The following is a 13,384-nucleotide window of genomic DNA, read 5'->3' as shown; positions in this document are numbered from 1 at the left end:
TTTTCTCCCTTCAAGATTAGATGCTTTTCCGAAAGAGAGAGGGGCGAGGGGACCTCGAATTTGAAAGAGAGAATCTATCTATCTCTTACGCGTAGTGGTAAATGAATATGGAAACTTTTCCATGCTGCTTACTGAAATTTATAGGCATTTGTGGTCGCCAAATTTACACCAATCTCTGTAGCCACCCATTGATTCTTCAAAACTATCACGCACAAAAAAAAAATTCAAAGAGAAAAAAAATAGAACCTCCTACTTAATAGCATCTTGCTCTCGACTTTTTTAGATCAAGCTATTCTCGTGACCCTTTTATTTTTTTCGCCCCTTTTGTCTCCTCCTCTCAACAATCTTTGCTGTCTTTGCTCTCGTCTCTTAGAAAAGTAAAAACAGAGCAAAGGCCATGGCTTCCGGCACGAGCCTGCATCGCATATTTGAAAACCCGTTGCCTGAAAACCCAACGCTTATGCAATCCCTTTCGTTGAACCAAATTAGAACCATCAGACCCACTGACGATTCCTCCTTTACGGAGTTATTTGGTGAACTCCATTTCAAGGAGAGTCCTCAACCCTCCTCTTCATCTCCCTTTCTTCCAACTTCACCATCATTAGACCTTGGCTCTGACATAAACCAAACCTCTGTTGCAAGCACCCCAGAGGATCTTGATTTCGAGAATCCATTGCCACAAAGCCCAACTCTGCTTGAATCCCTCTCGTTCAATAAAATTAGATCCGCCAGACCCGTTGACGGATCTTCGATTACTGAATTATTTGGTGAACTCCATTTCAATGAAAGTCCTACACAATCCCCTTCTTCCTCTGACCCTGTTTCTACTTCACCATCAACAGGCCTTCAAAAGCCTGATCATAAAGATGTTCTCAACTCAAAACAGAGCACACCGGAATCAAAACATATCATACGTCACAAGAGTAGCGATAGTTTTTCATCTTTTAATTCTGATAGTCTGCATTTTTGCACAGAGGGCCTCGGTTTTGAGAGCTCAGACGATACGGAAGAGTTGAAAGCAGGAATGGATGAGTGTTGTTGGGAAACTCAAAGCGAGAAAGTGGGTATCAAGAAGAATAATTTCGCTCCAGAAGATTCATATGGAGAGTGCAGAAAGTCAAGGATCAGGGGGCTGGAGTTCCCTCCTCCTATTTCATGCATAGGGAGCACTGGGAAGCCTTGGGTTTGGTTCAAGTCTTACAGGGACAAAGGTAGATTTGTTTTGAAAGAAATAAGAATACCCACACGGGAGTTTCTTTACGCTAATAGAGAAGATGGAAGGCTGAAGCTGCGCTTTGTGCTGCCGGATGATGAGTTTCTGGAAGAACAGAATGAGGAAGAGAGGATGATGATGATGCAGAAAGTAGAGACGAGGAAGAAAAAGATGATGATATAGCAAGTATAGATGAGGATGAAGAGAACACGGAAAAAGAAAAACTTTGATTGTGTAGGAGATCAGGGTAACGAAGTATGAGGGATTGATGCGGGAGCCAATTCATGAAACGTAGGAAGGCTAAAATAAAATCTACTATGCTACGGTTCTACGTTTTCTCAGTTTTGAATCCCATGATTACGAGGCTTTATTTTTGGCTCAACTTTGAATTTAAGAGTGCGTAATTAACAACGTGAAACTAACAAGTACTAAATTCTGTTGGATCAATTGCCTTCGGAACTACTCCCTCAATGGTTTACACATACTAAGAACATAGCCATTTCAAAAATGTAGGAAATAATCATAACGCTTGACCAAGTTTTCTTGCTTTTCCTTCTGCTTTGGGGGAAAAACGAAGAAGAGAAAATAAAGGCAGCGCGCGCGCACAGCCCCCAAGATTCTCCACCGCCAAAGCATGATTGACAACTTCACATTGGTTCTAAACTCTAAACTGGAGTCTTTAATATTTGATGACTCAAGTCGCAATTTTTTTAATCAAATGATTAGAGAGAATATGACATTAGCTGAAATTCGAAGGGTTAAACTGTTCGGGGAACAAGGTAAAAGAACAGAATTTCTTCTATGACAGAGCAGAATTAAAACAAAAGATGGGGGCATTCCGAGAATTGAACTCGGGACCTCTCGCACCCTAAGCGAGAATCATACCACTAGACCAAATGCCCTCGTTGTGAGCCCGTTACTGTTAAGTAGAGTAAGTTAAAGATTCACGTAACCCTGCAAACTTTATTGCACAAGAACTAGAAGGATGAAGCGCGGAAAAGAAGCGGCGTGGTCGAGAAATAAAATCTTAAGCCAGAATCATAGTGATGACGATAAGATTGTGAAAGAGACGCCAACTCATGGAGATAAGAGCATTTAATACAGGATCTGACCTGGGACCATAAATGCCGCGTTAACATATGGACATCGTGATGTGAATCCAGCACCGACTGTGATTTTGAATGGAGCATCCGATTTTCTTCTGATCCCCAATCCATGGATTGTTATTTCACCTACATGATCTGCCTCCCGAGAATTCGGAGACCACAGAAAAGGGGTTCTTTTTTTCTTTTCCCTCCTAAATTAACCGAATCAAATCAATTTATAATTTTTTTCTGAGCAAAAGAGGACGCTATAATTAGGAGGAACAAGAATAATAGCCTTTCAAAAAAGAAAAGAAAAGAAGCACCGTCTTTGCGCGCAGGGATGTCTCGCTTCGCGTGTTTCTTGGATCAAATACCAACGGTGCAAGTGGAAGGCGGATTAATTTGCGCGAGCCACGTAGCAAAACAAGTCCCCGATTTTGGATTGCAGGACTACAAAGAGTGTTTATCTTCTTCAGCCGGCAGATGTATTGACGCCAACAAATCGTTCGAATATAGCCTTCCCATTTTTAATACAAAACTTATTTTTGTAGTATAATTCATATTATTATAAAAAAAAAAACAGCACTATAAAATGGGGAGAATAAAAATATCCTTCTCAATAGCTAAGCCCGATGGTCAGAACAAATTGCATTAGTAGTGATCACTGATCAATGTCAGAAGTCTAGGAAGTAAGAACAAGTTGTGGACACGGGGTTTCAATATCTAGGATGCCAACGAAGCCCACAAATGCCCAGATGTTTAATTTCCAAACTTCAGGTCCAATAAAAACAAAAAGTGGAATTAAATATTGAGCATCCACATCAATATAGATTCAAAATGTTCAATTTTTACCATTTAAATAATTTTTATTTTTAAGCAAATAAAAATTGAAAATCATTATTTTAAATTTTGCATGTCCCAAAGTAAAAATATTATAACAATGAAATCTGAACTCTCTAAATTCATGACGAGAAACATATGCAGCATTTAAAAAATAAATTGTACTCATTTACATTATAAGTTATAATTGCTATTTCCATAAATTTGCATTAATATATTGATTCCAGATGTTTTATACACTGATTTGTAAACACTGTTTCCCCTTCGCGAGTAAAAATTTAAAATACTTTCTGAACTGTTTCTTTAGGTATCCTACGCACAACTTCTATCATTATGACCAAAAAGAGCAACAAAATGAATAATCTCACGCCATTAGAACAATTTCAATCAAAACAAATTCGATGTGACTCAGTCCTCACGCAAAGTGCGTAGAATCCAGAGAATATAGATCATCTGCAAACTGCAAATTATTGAGAAACATAAAAGAAGCCAATCATATTGATAGTATGTTGGAACGTAGAACACAGGTATTGTGTGGTCATTTATTTGTCTAGCTGCTACAACCATTACCAAACTATGGCAACATGCATCAAGGCAGTGCAACTATCGAAGCAAGCCTCAATCCTGCGCTTCTGGCTTCTTCGCAGTGCCTTTAAGGTACCATCCCAAAGCACCAAGAATTGTAATGGTCCCAGCAACAACTGCATAGTTCCGGTACTGGTCAGTAGAAACTTTCTCGGCAGATGATGTTCCTGTAGAATCCAAGCTGGGTTTGGCGTCAGTTACTGAACCCCCCGAGCCTGCCGCTGCCTTACTGTCTGGTTGAGGACCCTGATTTAGAATAAATGTTGACTGATAAGTTTAAAGCATAATATTATGCATGCGCACAATAAAAACTACTAATCCAAAGGTGACTCGCTGATATAAATCATTTTAACCTGTTAGTAGAGTGACTCCATGGGAATAAATCAGGAAAATGTCACGAAAAATCAACACCATAGAAATAATTTACCCTCTAGTTAAAATGTTGTACATGGGGTCATGATCAAGAATCTGTAATGTTTAAAAAGCATAATTACACTACCAAAAGAAATAAAAACAAGTTTCCAGCCTCATGTTTACAGTTAATTTCAGCCAAAAGTTATCTGACGATAAGTCCATTCCCTTGTGTACCCTTGACTTACCACGCATCCACCACTCTTTTCATCTTGCCTAACTCACTCGTCATTTTTCTCATTTATCACCCCATGCCAGCAGGTATTAACAAGAAATATTTCTGAACCAAGCACCAAAAGAAATAAAAACCAGTTCCCAGCCTCATGTTTACAGTTAATTTCAGCAAAGTTATTTGACAATAGGTCTGTTCCCTTGTGTTCCCTTGGCTTACCACGCATGCTCCACCCTTCTTATCTTACCTAACTCACTGATCATTTTTCTCATTTACCACTCCAGTCACCAAGCATTAGCAAGAAATATTTAATTATCACATCAATTGAAGCAATGAAATCAACAAGTAAAAATCAATAATATCTCAAGTCAGACAATACCTTGCGAGCAAGCTTCTCTAATTTCTCTTGCTCAGTTTTCTGCACTATCCAAAAACAATAAACACATAAGGCAGGAGGAATTGAGAAAGCAAAATCCTCTGGTGATGTTCATAATAGACAAATAAAGTCAACTGGCAAAGAACAGTATCTTCATTTCAATACACCTAAAATTCAAATTCAGACATTGCTATGTTGCCAGTACGAACCACTAAGGCGATTTTTCGTTACCAATGCATGTTAATAATTTTTCACAAGCATTGGTGTTATACGCACGCCAAGCAGTTTTGCTCAGCTCGTTGGAAACCTCCCAACCTTTGGAACACCATGTCAAATCCTAACCATACAAAGATACTTGTGAATCTACAAACAAAATGAATGCTAAAATGCGGGGAAAAAAGAAACACGGCGATGCTGCACCATATGCCAGAGAAAAGCGCCAAGGATAGAATCAATAAAAATAACTTATGGATGCCCTATTATCTGTTAAAATTTGTTCGATAACCGATCGAAAGCTTGCAATGAAGACACTACACTAACACTCCGAAGTTCCTGGCAATGTCATCAACTTACAAAAGTTCATATCAGGATAAAAAGAACATATAGAACCAAGATTACGCTAGGAGATTTCAAGATTACCTTAATGTAAACATTTTCTGCAGCTTTTTCCTCCTCACTAAGTACTCTGCCATTGCCACTGCTATACAGTCTTCTGGACACAAATCTCGCAGCCATCCGCGTCGCCATCACACTCAAATTTGTTCTGTGTAAATGAGACGATGAATGCTAAATCTACTCGTCATGTCAAAATTTAAGATGATTGGAGGAACAAACATAAGAAAGGCGAAATCCCCTATCTATTGCCATTTGAAATAAAATGAAAACTAAGTAAACTCTCAGAAGAAAATCGATTGAATAAATGAAATCAGAAAGTTGATGTAGAGAAAGCATAGCAAATTCAAGGTGGTCCTTAAAACAAAATGACAAGATTTTTCGGAATAGAAGAAATAGATACCAGAATCAGTGCACAGGGCGAGAGGCTCAGAGAAAGAAATGCGAGAGTTCTTGTTGCGTAGGGGAAGAGGCGCACAAGGGTTTAAGGACAACCCCTTTAGATGCGGGCGAAGGGGCAGGTTCAAGCAACGAATGGCTTCGGCGCGAAGAGCCGGTTTCGTTTGTTCTATTTCAGGCCTTTTCTGGACCAAAAGCCTAATGGCATCAGATTCAGAAGGTTGCAGATTTTTTTTGAAGAGGGGAAAAAAAAAAAAAAGAATAGGCGGTTGTAGAATTTTCTTGCTATTTCTCCGAAGCCTTACGAAATTAAGCAAGCAAAATAACCACAATAAAAAGATCACTGATTTCAATTTTTGATAATGATATTTTTCTTTAAATTTGAGTGATAAATATTTACATCCATATGTCTTCACTTGTATCTTGTTTGGCGGAAAATATATTTGCTGTTCTTATTGCAAGTGTCCTAACTGGACAATGATTTGAAAGAGTTGAAATTAAAATTTACAAATAAAAGCTGGTCTAAATTTGTGTAAATATAGTAACATTTAATTTATTAACTAAATTTTGACATAGCATCCATTACAAAATTTGTGTTATTTGCACAGTATCGCGATTAATAATTGATGGTCAGTAAGAGAATATTTTAAGCACATTTTTAATTGTGTCTTCACTTATCTTCGTGTATTCATTTTTAGTTTATTTACAAAACTTATCATCCACAGCTTATTTTAACTTTTAAAAAATTGTTTTAAAATAATGTGGTTGGTCATTCACGAAGTTTTGGCATTACTATGGCTAGGCTAGACCCAAATTGCCCCCTTCTCCCGAACTAGCTACTCACAATCACAAAATTTTGTTTTGGGGAAGAAAACAAAGGAAAAAACTCAGAAATCAAACCCTATTTGGCAGTTAAAAGACGGCAGAACTCATGCTTCTGGTCAACTCCCACGGTTTCCCCTGCTTTATCTGCATTCTTTTGAACCGAATGGTGAGGCCAAACCTCTGTGCTTACGTAATTCTCTCGAGATTTTTGCTCATATTTTTGTGTTCTTTAGGCATCCAAGAAAGATAGTAAAGCTCCTCCTCCATCCTCGAAGCCCGCCAAGTTTGGAGGAGGGAAGCAAAAGAACAAGGTAAGGGTCTTCAAATCTCTTAATTGAGAAGTCGCTCAGAAGTCAGAATGTAATCCTTTTGAAGAATCAGACCATTGTTTTCCCCAATGGCCTTTTGTAGTTTGCCTTGAACTTGACGAAGCTAATTGAATGTGCATCTGACTGCCGTCACTCTTCAGAAGTGGAGCAAGGGAAAGCAAAAGGAGAAGGTGAACACCATGGTATTGTTTGATCAAGCAACCTATGGTAAGCTCCTTTCGGAAGTTCCAAAGTACAACTTAATTACGCCATCCATCATGTTTGACAGATTGAGGGTACGTTCTTAGCTTCTCTGCACGCTCCGTACTTTTTTATGCAATGAGATTGAAAAAGGAATGTTACTGAGTGGTATTCCCTGATTTGAAAACCGTTAGCTATTTGAAGAAGCATAGTTTCTCCGTGGACAACAATGTTTTGATCTGTACGTGGCGGAATAACAAGTATCCAGTGGAATCCTATTATTTGTATGCAAAGGCATCCTTGTTTCTTGGTCATTTGTAAAGTAGGGGTTCTTTGTGTGTCCCTTCCAAGAATATGACATTGGAAAGTATTATTGTTGGCGTGCGCAACACGCATATTTTAGACTTGAGAAAAGATCTTAGTTTGCTTTCCTCATGAAGAAGGAAAGTTGATTGGCTGATTGCTTGCACGTAATTTTTATTATAACTTTGTTCTTCTCTTCATCATTTACAGATCAACGGATCCTTGGCTCGTCGGGCGATTAAGGACTTGATGGCAAGAGGATCAGTTACGCTAATAGCTGCTCATGCCAGCCAGCAAATCTACACTAGATCCAGCAGCACTTAAGCTTAAAGATATTTCTTTCTCCGTCAGTGCCAAAGTAGCCTGCATACATTTGTTAGAGAACTAATACTCCTACCATCCCCATGAGGACGGCATTTTGTTAGACCCTCACTTCTTCACTCTGATCATGGCTTGCACTCTTACTTCTGATTTGGTCCTAGACAATGGTTAGTTTTTTCCCTCAAGTCGGTGACAATTTTGTTTCGTTGCAACTTTTTTCACTGCCAGATGATTAAGAAACGGGAATATCTACAATGCGTTACGCTGAACTTGGTAATCTTTGTTCTTGTGCTTTGAAACGAAAAGCGTTTGGGTTTTGCAATCGCCCCCTGATTTACGAATGAGACTGTTTTGCCTCCCCAAATAAATAATGGTAACGAATAATTGAAAAATAGGCCTTCAAATGTCAAATTAGATTACATCGGGCGTTCGATAGAGATTGAAGGCCTATGCTGCAAGCACTTCCAACTCAGAGTTGTTTTCCTGATCAATAACATCAAGGAACAATGGATCAACGGTGACATGGCTATCCACGTGCACCTTGAACTTATGTTCCCACCAAAGAACCTTGGCCGTACCACTGATATCCACGGCGGCGTCGAGCACCATCTCACGCTTGGCGACATCAGCCACAAATTGAGCGGCGTGATGGGCCAGTTCCAGGCCGTTAAGCCGGGCCGGAATGTGGAGCAGCTGGCAGGAGCGGGGCGGCTGCGAGCCGGCCTGCACCTCGGCCGAGCCCAGAAGCGAACCCTGGTAATAGATGGACATGGAGGTAGAGGAGTAGTGGATTGGAGCAACGTTGGGGTTGGTGACGTGTACGGTGAGGATGAGCTCGGCGTCGAGGACAGGAAGGTGGAGCTTCAAAGAGGTGAAGCTGATTGATATGAGATGGAAGGTTGGGTCCTTGGGCTTCGCCGATACAAGCGCCGTTGCAGCCACCGCCGACGCAGCTCCGACAATCGCCGAACTCCAGCTCCATTTTACCTTCTGGTCCATGCCTGCTCCGCATCACCTCCAGGATCAGATTCCCAATCTGAAACCTGCAGTGCAGGAAGGAGCTAAGGGTAGTTATTTAGATGACGGAAATGCCCTCAAATTTAGCCCCGCGAATTTTGTGGATGAAGAGGACAGGTTCGTCATTGAGTCAAAAGTGGAAGCAGGAAGACGCCGAAGAGCACATGGACAATGACGGAGGAAGAGCACATGGGCACATGGCCCAAATATCGTCTCATCTCCACTTCCTGCTTCAGGGGGACATGTATAAGCCCATCTCTCGAAGTTGGGAGCCCAGGTACCGCATTGTGTTATAACGTTTTCGCTTTTTTTTTTTTTTGACCGATTTTTAATATAAAAACTTATTCATTTTTAATTTAGTTTAAATATAAAATTTAATCCATTTTCTCTCTTATGTTTATTTATTTTTTTTCAAGATAGTCCTTATAATAGTTACATATGTTAAATATTTTATCAAATAGTAATTCTAACTAATACACATGATTAGTGAGATTTTTTTAATGTTATTTATTACAAATAACGAATTTAACAAATTTTCTTAATCTACAACTAATTCTTATAATAAGAATCAAAGGTGGCATTAGAGACAATGAGAAAGCCTATAAAGTTGCCATTTTACGGTCCCTTTTGTTTAACTAGTGGGGATAGGATGTCATATACCACACAATTCATCTTTAATTTATTATTTTATAGATTTTTATTTTTTAAATATATATAATACCTCCAGTTTTTAATACTCCTCCGGTCCTAATTATAAGACCCAATTGACTTATTTGAGGAGATTAAGGAAGTAAGTTAAGTTGGTTATTTATAATAAATAAGTGTTGTTATTCCTAAAATATCCTTGCTAATTAAGTATATTGGCTAAAACTATCATTATTAGAAGGATTATCTTGGAAAAAATGCATAAATATAAGAGAGAAAATGGATTGGGTCTTATAATTAGGACCAAAAAAAGTCAAATTGGGTCTTATAATAAGGACCGGAAGAGTACTACTTTCAATTGTAATTATAAAATCTCGTTTATAGTTTACAAACGATGTCTTATAATTAAGACAAGAAACAGTATAAAATTTAATTAACTAATTCAGAAAGATCAAAAAAATTATCAAATTACTTAATTATAACATATATTACATTATCTCTATGAGATATATATATATATATATAATTAGATTAAATATCAATTCATAAGTAAAGCAAATTTATTTTTTAAACATTTAGCTTTCTCAGTTTTTTTAAATCAATTAACTGACTTTTATATTAAAAATTTGAAATAATACTAAATAGGAATAAAATTAAAAAGATCATTAATTAAAAATAAAACTAATTAAATTTAAAATTTTTCTTCATTTTAATAAAGTAAATTAGAAGTGCCTTACACATTAGCGAAAAAAATGATAGCATGACTTTCACTACTTTTTCCTTCAAATTTGCACATAGTTTTCTAAGATGTTGTGACAATAAAAGTAGTTAAATTAATGTTAAGTTCTACATTATTCTGATTTATTTTTAAATGAAAATAAATATAAATAAATGATTAAACCAAATAAAATCATATTATTAAGTTGAAATATGCTTCCCAAGATTCCCAGATAAAATAAAAAGACTTACTTTTAATTCTTTTATTTGATTTTAAAAGTTATGTCTTGTTTGTTACACAACCATAAAGAATTAGGTGTATTTAAATTAGTTTTTTTAAAATGATTTAAATAAATATACAGAAAAAAGTTGTGTCATTGCATGAAAGCTTTTTTTTTAGATGTTTTTGAGTTTGTCAAACTCCCCCTGACATTTTGACAATAGCTCATGTATGTATATCCTTCATGATACTTATTTTTCATGCTTGTTTTTTGATTTATTTTATAAATCATTTTAGAGTTAAAAATAACACTTACCGAATTAAGAATGTTATTAATATTTGAATTTGTGTTTTTTTTACTGAGTAACACTTTATACTATTTCAATAACAACTTATTGGTTATATACTGTCATTTGATTATAATATAAATTGCTGCTTTAAAAATATAAATTTTAATTACAAGGATGTGGGATGTCCTGCTTGCTCAGATGTCTTTTTTTTTTTTGAGCTGATGCTGCTCAGATAGTCAGATTAAATAAATATGAGGGTAATTTACCCAAAAAAGAAAAAGAGGGTAAATTCACTCAAATAAATATGAGGGTAAACGTCACACGTCCAGCACTCCACACCGGCCTCAGCCTGTAAGATGCGGAAACCTGCCCGGTTCCTACTGTCCAGCGTTCTGTATCTGAGATTCCCAACTCATTCCAACTCAGGCCATCATCACCTCGTACGCTAATTTTATTTCGGCTACGCCCCCAACTGCTACTATGGATCTTTACGATTCTAATCGCTCCCGCCACCGCAGCCCATCTCCTCCGAGCGCTTCCTTGGCGTTTCAACCCATGCGCCGCTCCTTGAAACCCTAGCTCCTCCAGAAGGATCAATGGTGGTGACGAGCTCACCGAAGACGTCGTTGTTTTCATGAGCGAAGACTATGCTGAGCCTAACCATTCATCCACCCCTTCATCTTCCTCCGCCTCATCCACCCCACGCCACCACCTTCATCAGAGCCATAAGGGTTTTGGGCCGCTCGATACATTTGGCATTCTCGCTGCTCTGCCTGAAGACGAGCCGTCCCCGAACGCGCGAAACACTTCGCATCTGTTCCATAAGGCATCTGTGTCTTCCACCTCTTCCTCGTCCTCCCGTTCGATTCCTGCCATTCCGAAGCCACCGCAGGAACGAATTCCTTCCTATACTTCATCGTCCTCTGTGAAGTACCCCCAGTCTGCGCCGGTGAATGTGCCGGTCATGTCGCCAGCAATGATGATGGCGAGGAGTAGACGCCGGGAATTTGATGAGGACTTTGACGAGGAAGGTGATGAAAGTGAGGAAATGCTCCCCCCGCATCAGGCTGTGGCAAGAAATTCTGCGCAGTCCCCGATGCTTGCTAGCTCGGTTCTTGAAGGAGCCGGGAGGACGTTGAAAGGGAGGGATTTACGCCAGGTCAGGAATGCGGTTTGGCGGCAAACAGGTTTTCTTGACTGAAGGATTTGGATACTCGTAATTCTTGGATGCCTTATCTCACAATTTTCTTCTTTTGACTACATTTGAGATTATCATACTGAATTTGTTCTGAACTAGTGTATCTTAGTGGCCAATTGCCGCTCCATTGTAAGCATGAAGCAAGTTACTATTTTAAATTTTCTTTCTGACGTCTTTTTATCAATTAAAACCTGCTCTACAAGATCTAGGCATGGCGGATCATTCAGTCCAAAGAGATTCGGTCATTTATGAGCTCGTTAATGTTTTATTTCCCTCCTTCTACGGGAGTGATTTTGTATGTCCCGTCGTTTTCACTGGACACATTCTGGTTTTGATCATTTGTTGGACAGGGATATACTCTTAAGATTAGGATTAGGACTGAGAAAACAGTGTTTAGTACGAGATATTACTTATGATATGGGATTAGATAAACGCATATATATGGGATTGGAGAATACAAAGGAGAAATGGTATTCTCCAATCCTACTTTTATGATTTGTTTAATCCCATGTAACAAGCAATTACTTATGCTAAAGGTTTTTTTAATGATTTTTTTTTTCAATTATAATCCTAATGCCTATTTTCAATATTTCGTACCAAATGGCACCTTATAATGCAATTCACAAAATTAATTCATCGGATGTGCTGAGTTTTTGATGTACTTTCCATCTGAGTCAAAATATATATGAACTATGCGTCGCCAAATAAGGCTTACTGAGATCAGTTTATTTCTTTATTTGAAACACTCGAGATTAGAGAACTCATATACGTATATAAAAAATATGGTATAGCTCTAGCCACTCTATCATACTCTATTGTGGTTTAATTACTGCTTTTCCCTTCTTTATTGCGATTAAAAATTAAGGACTTTATGAAATGAGAAGTCTGTGTGCTCCCTTCACCACTGCCTGGCTTCTCTCCATTTTTGCCAGTATCATGCTATTAAATTGATAGCGTGCCTCTGAAAGAATCTTCTTTTAAAAGGTCTGTGGATGATTGTTCCTGATCTGTTTTACTTTCCTTTCATGAACGATCTTGTGTTCTGGCCTTGCGGGTAACCAACCATTGGGACTTTACTGTTAATCGAAGTTGCTGTTATTTTGCTCCTGACTTGTTTTTTCCCTGAGTTTTCTCTAACTTTGCTTCCTGGGTTCTGGGGATGCTGCTGTAATTTGCTCCTGAGACTGCTGTTAGTTGAAGTTGCAGCCTGTCGCAGTTGCAAACTGCATCAGCAAACAATAAAGCAAGAAACAATATTTATGACTTTTGGCTACCTGGAACGGCACACGAATGATGAATTCAAGAAGCGCAGCACTCAGCCGCCTCTGGAATTCCCAACTGGTTCGGTCGCTGTGTGTTTGATAACTGCCCTGAAACACAGCGCTGATTGTGGGATGAGGAAGCCGTGTGTCAAGATCCTACTGGAAGGAGCAACGTAAAGATCAGTGTAGTAGGAGGATGAATTGGAGAGAGAGGATGGCGCCAAAATGATGGCATGATTTTGGCGCCAATAATGGAGCGAAGCAGCATGATTGCAGAGTTTCCACGACTGAAATTGGCTTATGATGATGCATTGTTGGGGGTGGGCGATGTATGTTTATTTTCAGACAATATTGGCTATTGGATTCTTTTCCTTAAACCAGTCA

General features: G+C 38.4%; 3 protein-coding genes, 1 long non-coding RNA gene and 1 other non-coding gene across 7 annotated transcripts; 2 read left to right on the top strand and 3 right to left on the bottom strand.

Annotated features, from left to right (window-relative positions):
• Positions 1 to 397: 397 nt before the first annotated feature.
• On the top strand, positions 398 to 1,529 carry LOC114716040 (uncharacterized). Its single transcript, XM_028900974.1, has one exon. It carries the CDS (start codon positions 398 to 400, stop codon positions 1,394 to 1,396), a length of 999 nt encoding a protein of 332 aa, XP_028756807.1. The 3' UTR covers positions 1,397 to 1,529.
• A 514-nt stretch (positions 1,530 to 2,043) lies between these two features.
• TRNAP-AGG (transfer RNA proline (anticodon AGG)) lies at positions 2,044 to 2,115 on the bottom strand. Its single transcript has one exon. It is a non-coding gene; the product is annotated as a tRNA-Pro (tRNA).
• Positions 2,116 to 3,373: 1,258 nt separating this feature from the next.
• On the top strand, positions 3,374 to 13,384 carry LOC114716038 (uncharacterized). Its single transcript, XR_003737583.1, has 3 exons — positions 3,374 to 3,384; positions 9,464 to 9,471; positions 13,180 to 13,384. It is a non-coding gene; the product is annotated as an uncharacterized LOC114716038 (long non-coding RNA).
• Positions 3,496 to 6,611, bottom strand: LOC114716037 (uncharacterized protein At2g27730, mitochondrial-like). 3 transcript variants are annotated; one of them, XM_028900971.1, is made up of 4 exons: positions 6,594 to 6,611; positions 5,322 to 5,445; positions 4,686 to 4,724; positions 3,496 to 3,969 (listed from the first exon to the last, which is right to left on the bottom strand). In XM_028900971.1, the coding sequence occupies exons 2-4, from the start codon at positions 5,427 to 5,429 to the stop codon at positions 3,757 to 3,759; spliced, it is 360 nt and encodes a 119-aa protein (XP_028756804.1). In that variant the 5' UTR covers positions 5,430 to 5,445; positions 6,594 to 6,611; the 3' UTR covers positions 3,496 to 3,756. The 3 variants fall into 3 exon arrangements, with proteins under 3 accessions (XP_028756804.1, XP_028756803.1, XP_028756802.1); XM_028900970.1 differs by lacking the exon at positions 6,594 to 6,611 and adding an exon at positions 5,657 to 5,842; XM_028900969.1 differs by lacking the exon at positions 6,594 to 6,611 and adding an exon at positions 5,698 to 5,841.
• LOC114716034 (uncharacterized) lies at positions 7,985 to 8,650 on the bottom strand. Its single transcript, XM_028900967.1, has one exon. It carries the CDS (start codon positions 8,648 to 8,650, stop codon positions 8,099 to 8,101), a length of 552 nt encoding a protein of 183 aa, XP_028756800.1. The 3' UTR covers positions 7,985 to 8,098.

This window comes from Neltuma alba, unplaced genomic scaffold (genome assembly GCF_004799145.2).
Source record: "Neltuma alba isolate B1F8T4 unplaced genomic scaffold, ASM479914v2 tig00011641_pilon, whole genome shotgun sequence".
Lineage (NCBI taxonomy): Eukaryota > Viridiplantae > Streptophyta > Magnoliopsida > Fabales > Fabaceae > Neltuma > Neltuma alba.
The sequence above is the reverse complement of the archived record's forward strand: the minus strand, read 5'-3'. Positions and strand labels throughout refer to the sequence as shown.

Excerpts from the sequence above, each read along its gene's own strand:
- LOC114716040 (XM_028900974.1), top strand. The coding sequence starts at position 398 with ATGGCTTCCGGCACGAGCCTGCATCGCATATTTGAAAACCCGTTGCCT.
- LOC114716037 (XM_028900971.1), bottom strand. The coding sequence starts at position 5,429 with ATGGCGACGCGGATGGCTGCGAGATTTGTGTCCAGAAGACTGTATAGC. Across the intron at positions 4,725-5,321 it reads CAGAAAATGTTTACATTAAG|AAAACTGAGCAAGAGAAATT; the intron begins GTAATCTTGAAA and ends TGGATAGTGCAG. Across the intron at positions 3,970-4,685 it reads TAGAGAAGCTTGCTCGCAAG|GGTCCTCAACCAGACAGTAA; the intron begins GTATTGTCTGAC and ends ATTCTAAATCAG.
- LOC114716034 (XM_028900967.1), bottom strand. The coding sequence starts at position 8,650 with ATGGACCAGAAGGTAAAATGGAGCTGGAGTTCGGCGATTGTCGGAGCT.